Here is a 10,154-nt window from a genome sequence, read left to right on the forward strand (position 1 = left end):
TACCATTCAAATGAAATGAAAAAAGGGTGGATCTCACCTCGTCTGGGTAACACGACCATGGAGGAAGGTCCTGGCAGTGGTAATACCTATGACCGATGTGACCTGGCTCACCCAAATCACTGTTATTTGTGGTGAGACACTGACTGACATGGGACAGTGAGGATAAGAGTTACCCACTATCCTGTCTGATGATACGAGGCTAAAATCACCTTGATCTCTATTGCCCTGGAATACATGTGTGAAGTCCCCTGATGATGTCTGAAAAAGACAGAAACATGGCATGTAGGGCGTTGTAGTTAGGGCTGTATAGAACTTTAGACCCCTACTGAGGGAAAGGTTCGGTGTGGGGTCGCCCCATTGTGGTAGGCAGGCTATAAGAACAGCCCCTTGGCCCCTAGAAAGGCAGGAAAGCCATAATAGGGCGTCTTAGGAGGAATACTGTGCCAATCACGACATCAGCACCAGGTCACATCGGTCAAAGGTATTACCACTGCCAGGACCTTCCTCCATGGTCGTGGACCCTACCCAGACGAGGCGAGATCCACCCTTTTTTCATTTCATTTGAATGGTATAGGAACTGATACAGTGGAGGTATTTGTTGTCTATGTCGTCTCTAACCAAGCGTGATACATTATTTTAAATGACCTAGTAAAGGTTACGATTTATTGAACCTTAGGTCTCTTGCCCACGAATGTAAGGGCTCCGTGGGGAAAGCTGCATGTGGATCGCGTGATTATTTTAAATGACCTAGTAAAGGTTACGTTTTATTGAATCCCAGTTTACAAAACGTATCCGTTATATTTGGGTGTAATTAAATACCACGTACACATACCTGTAGAGGTGGTATAACTAATTAATTTCTTTATTTTTTTTTATTATTTTTTTTCAAGAGACCTAAGGTCTCGTTTCTCCATATTCCACAGACATTGCTCAGCTGATGATTTCCAGAGCATCTCTTACCAGTGGTCAGGGATGCCATCTGTGTTGTCAGTGATTTTTTTTTTACAGACCCATAGACTTTAATGGGAGTGTTTGGTCTGTTTCACAAACCAAATTAGTAAATGTCTCCGTGATTATTATTTTTTTTTAATCACTGATCCACAGGCAGTAAAAAAAAACAAAAAAAAACACTGATGTGTGACCAGACACATTAAAATCAATGGGTATGTGTGCTGTCTGTGGCAAATGCAGAGAGCAATCATTGAAAACAGAATTGTGACCGGGGCTACAACTCGACTTACTACAAAAATCACTGCAAACTACCGTAATTGCACCTAATCCTGCAACGGTTAGAAATTGGAGCATAATTGTTGGACATACAGGGGGTAGAGCAGTGAGGTTTTTTTTTCCCTCCACAGCATTAGTAATTTTACATATCAATATAATATTTTTCTGGAAAACCTGACTTTGAATTATTAGAAGAATACAGCTGCTTGAAGGCCAGCCTGCAAAAAACACATACGCTGTACAATAGTATAACAACATTAGTTGGTTTAGGCCAGTGATGGGCAAACTGCGGCTCTCCAGCTGTTGTCAAACTACAAATCCCATCATGCCCTGCTGTAGGCAGACTGGGCATACTGGGAGTTGTAGTTTTAAACGGCTGGAGAGCTGCAGTTTGCCCATCCCTGGTTTAGGCTAAGGCTACTTTCACATCTGCATTTTCAATTCCGCTATTGAGATCCATCATAGGGTCTTAATAGCGGAAGAAAACGCTTCAGTGAACGAAACGGAATGTACCAAAATGCATTCCGTTCTGTTTGGTTGCGTCCCCATCGCGGACAGAATAACTCTGCAAGCAGCGTTTTTCTGTCCGCTATGGGGTGCGGAGCAAGACGGATCCATCCTGGCACACAATGTAAGTAAATGGGGACGGATCAGTTTTCTCGGACACAATAGAAAACGGATCCGTCCCCCATTGACTTTGGTGTTCAAGACGGATGGCTATACAAGACATAGTACAACCAAATCTGTTCATGACGGATGCATGCGGTTGTATTATGGTAACGGAAGCGTTTTTGCAGATCCATGACGCTAGTGTGAAAGTAGCCTAAGATTATAAGTCATAAATGCATAAAAATAAATTTAGGATACATATAAGGATGCCCTCACACGTTATGGATCTTGTTGCTGAATTTTTTTATTCCATTCATTTGAATGGGGAGGCAAGCACATGCATTTCGGCGAGCTCCCTTCAGGTGAATGGAACCGATTTTCAGTTGTGGTAAATTCTGCAACAAAATCCGCTGAATGTGAAAGCCTCGTTCAGAAAGTATTCCACGGGTTGGCCTCTACTAGCTGCACACGTGCTGGGAACAGCATATACTTGCAACTAGCAAAAGCATCATTAAACCGTGCTGCTGCTGGAGGGTCACTGATCAATGGAGATATTCTGTAAGACGCAAGGCAATTAGCCTTTCACTTCTATGCAAGTTACAAGAATAGCCGAGTAAGTATGCATGGTGGGAGTTGTAGTTTCACAGCAGCTGGACTGCCGGAGATTGCTGCACCATAGCTGTCGCAGATAATCATGTGTCCAGTGATCATTTGCACATTTGTCATTGATCGCATCTTGTAATTGCAGGGGAAATGTATGGTAACTAAACAGGTGATAATTCATAAGGGAAATGATGGGTAAGCTCAGTCGTTGGGGAGAGGTATTCCCAGGGCAGTGTGCTGGTTTACAGTCCGGGCTTCCTGTACTTGACCTTCAGAGCAATAATCCTCCAGGAATACAGTGGCTAGATTACTAAGTCTACGGTTGGTGGAGAGTGAGAACCGGAGCATGCACTCCACAACCGGCTGGGTGGTGATCTCCGTCCGGGAAGCGGCTGTGCTCAGGTACATGAGTGTTGTTATGGCCGACAGAACCGTCTCTTCACGACGACTGGACAGACAGTTGATCACAAGGCTTACCCCCCCTGAAGCCAGTATGTGACTCTTGGTGGCTTTATCCAGGCATAAATTACAAAGGCCTCCTTGAAAAAGAAAGAAAAAGCATTAACTTTACTATACTGTGTGAGGAGTTTTCCAATAATGTCTTATCAAGTGCCCGAAGCATTGCCCTCTGAAACTGAAGATTCATACTTGGGTTGCATTCACACGACCGTATGTGTTTTGGTCCGAAACCGATCCGTGGCATTGTTACAATGGGTCTTCAGCGCTGATATGGCCGCGAGCAGCACGTCACCGCTAAAGCCAGTCAATGGCTGGAGCGGCGCACATGACCATGTCCATAGCCAGCCGGATGTAGATGGAGGCAGCTGAGGACTGGGGCGGAGCAGGTAATTATGAATCTTCTGCTTCAGGGGGTAGGCTGTGGGAAAAAAAAATAATAATTCGCTAATACTGGAAAACGCCTTTAAAGGGGTTGTGGCAAACCCTGTCCCTCACTTGGTTGGACCTGTATAGCCTGTATAGGGAAGTTTACTTACCTGCTTCCCCTTTTCTTCTCCTCCATGCCTGTGATGCTCTGCTGGGCTCACAGTGATTGGCAGCGGAGATGTCAAACCAGAGGAGGAGAAGGAGTGGGGAGCCATCTCCAGGAAGTAAGTAGGGTTCCCATTACAGGTCCGGCCTCCCATTCTTACAGAACCCCTTTAAAGGAGTTCTCCACCCAGTTTAGAAAACCTATTCTCATATACTCTATTAGGTAATTCTTAATTTAAGTGGGTCCTTTTTTAGGATCCTCCTCTTTTGGCCAAATTGGAGAGCGGCTACAAATAGTCTCTCTGGAAGACCTGCCCTATATTAGACAACCAACTGATGTGAATGGACACCATGTAATGCTTAATTTCCCCTGTGATGGCGCTGTAGACAAACGGAACACTTACTACTAGGTTTCACCATAGATTACAGCTGATCACAGTGGGACACCTTGTACTCCGCAGTCACCGGACTCTTCTATCAAATACCACAGTCCTACGCACAAGTTAAAGGGGTATTCCAGTTGGTTAAAGTTATCCCCTATCCACAGGATAGGGCATAACTATCAGATCGGTAGGGGTCCTACCACTGGGACCCCCACCGATCACAAGAACGTGGGCTTCTTACCCCCTGCAGCTCCCCTGAAATGACCAGAGCAGCAGCTCCATTCATTTCTATAGGAGTTCCAGAGATCGCCGAGTGCTGTACGCTGTAAATTCAGCCCTCAGACAGCTCCGTAGCCGTAACTATAAAAAAGTTATGGGGATCAGAATATGGCGATAAAAAGAAAAAAAAAATTTTTTTTTACGTTTATTTTTCTTCGATATTAAAACACAATAAAAACTATAGAAATATGGTATCGCCATAATTGTACTGACCTGGATAATGAACAGAACGAAGTAAAAACAAAACCCATTAAACCGCAGCATAATTGTTTTTTCCCCCAATTTCACCCCATTTAAAAAAAAATTCCCAGCTTCTCACAACATCCTATGTAATATTAAATGGTGCCGCTCAAAAGTACAACTTGTCCTGCAAAAAACAAGTCCTATACGGCTAAGTGAATGGAAAAAAAAAGTAAAAATTATGGCTTTGGAGAGGCAGGGAGTTAAAAAATGAAAACGCAAAAAAATAAAATAATAGCCATGTCAGGGAGAGGTTTTCCAAGATGACAATATTGATGACCTATCCTCAGGATAGTCAGAAAAGTATGTAGGGGCAGCACACAAAGGTCTCAGTGACCGCACCAGAATGCACCAGCCATGCCACAACCACAGATCCTCAGCAGATGAACGGATAAGTAAAAGGCGACGGCAGCATCTCTGGCATCTTCTTTATTGAGGATACTTTTGTCCATCCATATAGTGGGAAAATATAGAATATCAGAGGTTACTTCACTTGTAGATCTACTGATGTGGTCTACATGATACAATGCCCCTGCAGTTTGATCTATGTTGGCGAGACCACCATGGAAATCAGGGAAAGAATAAAGAAACAAAATGTTGGAGAAACCCGTGGTTTGTTACATTTCTTAGGCCTACCTCTTTCTGTTCACTTAGGAGGGGGAGGGGGAGGGGAATAAAAATGTTGTGGTGTTCTTTAGTCCCGGTTTGCATTCACTCAGACTGGGTCTCCTTTACTTCTGGTTCGCATTCACTCAGATTGATCTCCCGCCCCAGTTAACCAAATAGCTCCCTAGCGGTCTGTGGGCCAATAGGAGTAAGTTCCTACTATGTTTTCACAGTTGTTCATTCGTTTGTCACGACAAGGGTCTTTTCTTAGCGAACTGCAATGCCTCTGGCTCTTGTTTTCTCCCATCTGTTTCAAGTTCGCAGGTTGGTTTAAATGTTTAGTTTATGCACATGGTTCGGATCACTAATGTCTATGTATTTTCCATTAGGTCTGGCTCACGTTTTAATTACTTATCGTCACTGTAAGGTCATCCAGGTCAGTCTCTTGGCTTCGGGGGGCCTAATGGCTTCGGGGGCCCGATGACCGTTCTTCATGTTGTTCGTTAGGGGTACAATTTGGTTGTAGGCTGGTTAGCGTCCTAGGTTTATTATCAGAGAGGATCATTGTTATGCGAGTCCCCAAGTCATACTGGTGCTGCATAAGTGGTTTATATAAAAATAAAAAATAAAATCCACCATTAGAGTCTCTCACGCATGGCTTCTCTGGTTTAGTGTTACACACATGACTCCACCATTAGTCACTCATGCATAGCTTCTCCGTTTTAGTTTTACACACATGACTCCACCATTAGAGTCTCTCACGCATGGCTTCTCCGGTTTAGTGTTACACATATGACTCCGCCATTAGTCACTCACGCATAACTTCTCTGTTTTAGTTTTACACACATGACTCCGCCATTAGAGTCTCTCGCGCATGGCTTCTCCGGTTTAGTGTTACACATATGGCTCCGCCATTAGTCACTCACGCATGGCTTCTCCCTTTTAGTTTTACACATATGGCTCTGCCATTAGAGTCTCTCACGCATGGCTTCTCTGTTTAAATTTTACACAAAACTCCTCCATTCGAGGCCGGTGGCGTGGTCTCACAACAGGTAGGTTCCATGTATTTTTCTGCCTTCAGACCCGCTCGCATGGCTCGGTCATCTGTGGCTCGCAATACAATTTTCTTGTGGTGGCTAGCACGCTTGGCTTGTGCCATTAGAGCCTCACTCACGTTATTGTTTTCCCTGACTTTTATTTTCTAGGTTGTTGGGTCTTCATTGTTTTCTTTATAAGCAGTCATCCCAAGCCTGCCTTTGCGGACATCATCTTCTCCCAGGCATGCTTACTTCATCTACAAACTTAGGCTGAGGGTGTTGGTGTCCGGCCTAAGTCCTGGGTATCGGCCGTCTTCCAGTAGGAGGTACAGTAATAAGGTGCAGTTTACGAAGTCTGTCATGTCTTCAGACACAAGTCCTATCACGACTACAGGCTCAGCATACATAGTTTATCACAACCTTAAGCTTATTTTCTGTCACAACTGCAGGTATTGTGTGTACGTTCTGTCCTTATTACAGGCAACATTAGCTCGTTAATCGAAATAGCCATGCATTCCTGTGGATGGTTCCCCAGGCCTGGTGAGTTCACACATTTCACTTAATTTACTACTACAGTAAGACGGCATACCCCATGTTCTAACTTTTGGGCCCTTAATAGAAAGTGTGGCCTGGGGAATAAGTAGAGGTGAAGTATTTTGCCACCAGGAACAGTCGGTGCCCGATCAGGGCCCTTGGTGGATGGTTGGAGTTCTTCTAGGCCCTTCCAACAGATTCACCATTGTTTGTTTCAGTCTGCAGCTCTCAGGATTCAGACCTTCTCGTAATATGGTCATATGTTAGTCAACATAGGAGTAAATCGTTCCTGGTTACCAGACACTCTTTCAATCGCATCAGCATTAACCATCTCCAAGAACGATGTGGCGGTGCACATGACAAAGAGGTAAGGTAGATGGAAGTCACTGTGATATATACGGTATATTCCGCACCTTCATCGTGAAAGGTCTTTTCCATTCAAAATCGGGTGTCGTAACGGTATGTATATATTTACTCTAAACTAAGGTCTGCTCTTTTTAGCCCCTTTAGGCTGCCCTACCACGGCAGTTATGGCATAACTCCACTGCTTGTCGTAGATGGGGTTAGATAGGTTAGGTTCACCTTTCCGATAGCTGATCCGACCACAAATAATAGTATGTAAATGAGGACTTGAGTATGCCTTGTTGTATATTGGTTTGTTTACACGAGTGGGTGTTCTGTTGTGTAATGGATTGGTTACCGCAGAGAGGGCGGGGCAAGGAAATATTTGCACTATATTAGGTTGGGTACATGCATTTGTTATTATGCTTGATAAAGGCTACAATGTAGCCAAAACGTTGCATTTGTACACATTCATTGAAGTACCATCAATAAAGAAGACACCGGAGATGCTGCCGTCGCCTTTTACTTATCCTATCCTTAAGATAGGTCACCAATATCTGATCGGTGGAGGTCCGACACCCACTACCCCAGCCGATCAGCTGTTTGAAGAGTCCGCAGGGCTCCCGTGAGCACTGCAGCCTCCTCACAGCATACCAAGCACAGCGCCATCCATTGTATAGTGGTTGTGCTTGGTATTGCAGCCCAAGCACAATCATTTGGATGGGACTGAGCTGCGCCTAGGCCTTGTGACTGATGAATGTAGCGTCACTGGCCTAGGATCAGACATTTTATTTCTACTATATTTGCAAATCACAGCATAGCTCTATCTGTAGAGGTTTATTTTCCCCGAGCTTCAAATAAACCCTTTCACCCACGATATGCCACGTTCTCATATACCTACCTATGCCAAACTCCACCAAGGTTTCGTTATCTTCCGTCAACATATCCAAGAACAAATCAGGAACCTGGAGTTGTCGAAGATGTGAGATGTTCTTAGGGTCATAGGAAAAGTTGGCCAGATTTGCCAGGACCTGTTCCTTGGCATCTAAAAACAAAAAACAAAACAAAAAAAGTATCAGTAAGGCCTCTTTCACACGGGCATCGCGTGTGAGGGCTGGATAGGATGCGGGTGCTTCGCGGGAAAATGCACAATTTTTCCACGCGAGTGCAAAGCGTTTTAATGCGTTTTGCACGCGCGTGAGAAAAATTTACATTTGAATAGGAATTAATTCCGGCAAGTGTTCTGGAATTTTGGCCAGAGAAAATACTGCAACATGCTGCGGTATTTTCTCCGGCCAAATACCGTAAAGGGACTGAACTGAAGACATCCTGAACGGATTGCTCTCCATTCAGAATGCATTTTTTCCAGTATTGAGCCCCTAGGACAGAACTTAATACTGGAAAAGAATAACGCTAGTGTGAAAGTACCCTTAACACTAGTACTGTAAAATATTTTAAAAAAAGTGTTCCGAATTTCAGCTAACGTCTGCAAAAAATGCACGAAAAAGACATAACACGTCAAAAAGACAAGGGTGCAGAATCCAGGCTGAAGGGGTTTCTGGGGAAAAACGTCCCAATACACTAATGTCGCCGTTGACACTAGGGCTGTCGTCTATTATATTTTAGGCTAGGTCCACGAGACGCGTCGCACAGATCAAAGTGTAGGTTGCGGCATCCCAACCAGTGAAAGTGAATAGCCCAAATGTCCCGGGTCACATCACACCATTCACTGTCAGTGGTTGTGATGCTGCAGAGTTACGCTGTGTTCCGGAGCCGTGCAACATGTATCGCAGCCTCAAGCACGTGACCCCCAAATCGTGGTCCTGTAAAATACGGATGCGGTCTGTGTGTTGTCTGCACTTTATTTGTGGACCAATTGTTTTCAACAGGTGTGTGGTCTGCATTGTGCGGACACGGTGCATCGTTCTGCGGAACGGTCATGCAGAAAACACATGGATGATCCGCAAAAAGATAGAACATGTTCCATACTTGGCTGCAAAATGACTATGGAAGCACCAGGTGAGAAGAATGCCCGGCCAATGCCATGTCTCCCAGTGGGCCATGTATGTGTAAGGCAATACTCTCCTGAGCATGCCCACAGCTCTTCTGGCATCCCCCAGGCACGTATACGTCGGTATACCTCTGCTGAGATTTCCAATACAGGTGGTCACAGCATAAGAAGGTCCCATGCCAGTATACGGTGGCATAGGTCGTTCAGCCCATAAACAGGAGATAACTTTTGGGGGCCACACAGCTCCGTATACACAATGGAGAAGTCACCTGTACTGTCCGTGTCCTGGAACTCAGTGACCAGAGACTGCAGGTACTGGAAGCGATCCGCGCCTGCGCACTGCAGCCCGCTCATCCTCTTCTGCACGAACACCGAAGACCAAGCGGTGCTCTGAGCGGAAATGACGTCACCTGGAGGGCGGAAGTGAGCCTCCTGGGCTCCTCGTTGTCATAGTGACGCATGGTTTATTCAGTGACTGAGTTAGGACGATAAATGCTAAGAACGAAGAAACTATAACACGCCCGGTCTGCTATAGTTATTCTTTATACGTGTGTGCCTACCGCGGCTGAGTTTGTCAGTGAAAGAACGGGTGAGGGCGATCACTCAGGTGGCCGCTAGATGGCGCGGTAAGAGCACGCTTCCTTATAGATGCAGGTGCTGGCAGCGTGCGCACGACGTTAAAAGACAAAAGGTTTTGTTGCCCACGTGCCCGCAACAACCAATCAAAGCACAGCTTTCATTTTTCGAGAGCACTGTATGAAATGAAATCTGCGCTGTGAATGGTTGTTTTTTCTTTAACCCCTCCCGTTTTCCTGAGAGCTATTTTTGTTAATTTCTAACGATAATTTGTTTTCCCTTAGTCCTAACAGTGGCACAGATGGGGTATTCTGCCCCTGTGGACTGGTTAGGACAGGTGGAAGTTTTAATGAACAATAAAAAAACACTGGCATGCACACGCCCTCCCTGCCCCCAATAAAGAGGGGCGTAGCCCTCATGCTTTGTCAAGTAGACAAAAAAATAATAATAAACAAAGGGGGGGGGGGGGAATTTGTGTGCCACTGTTAGGACTAAGGGAAAACAAATTATCGTTAGAAATTAACGATTCCCTTACGTCCTAACCAGTGACACAGATGGGGATTTAGCAAGTAGAAACCCCTGCTCGAGTAGAGTGGGCCCTTACAAATTCAGGGGGCTCCGAGCCCTGAGACATATAAGACTCCCGAATTGCCTCTTTAATCCAGCGACTGATGGAGGGCTTATAGGCTTTCCTCCCCTTATGGGTACCGGAAAAAA

The 10,154-nt window shown here is 45.1% G+C and overlaps 1 protein-coding gene across 1 annotated transcript; it reads right to left on the reverse strand.

Annotated features, from left to right (window-relative positions):
- Positions 1 to 1,821: 1,821 nt before the first annotated feature.
- On the reverse strand, positions 1,822 to 9,262 carry ARMC7 (armadillo repeat containing 7). The gene is made up of 3 exons (XM_044298435.1): positions 9,131 to 9,262; positions 7,752 to 7,895; positions 1,822 to 2,978 (listed from the first exon to the last, which is right to left on the reverse strand). The coding sequence occupies exons 1-3, from the start codon at positions 9,213 to 9,215 to the stop codon at positions 2,641 to 2,643; spliced, it is 567 nt and encodes a 188-aa protein (XP_044154370.1). The 5' UTR covers positions 9,216 to 9,262; the 3' UTR covers positions 1,822 to 2,640.
- Between the last annotated feature and the right edge of the window lie 892 nt (positions 9,263 to 10,154).

This window comes from Bufo gargarizans, chromosome 6 (assembly GCF_014858855.1).
Source record: "Bufo gargarizans isolate SCDJY-AF-19 chromosome 6, ASM1485885v1, whole genome shotgun sequence".
Lineage (NCBI taxonomy): Eukaryota > Metazoa > Chordata > Amphibia > Anura > Bufonidae > Bufo > Bufo gargarizans.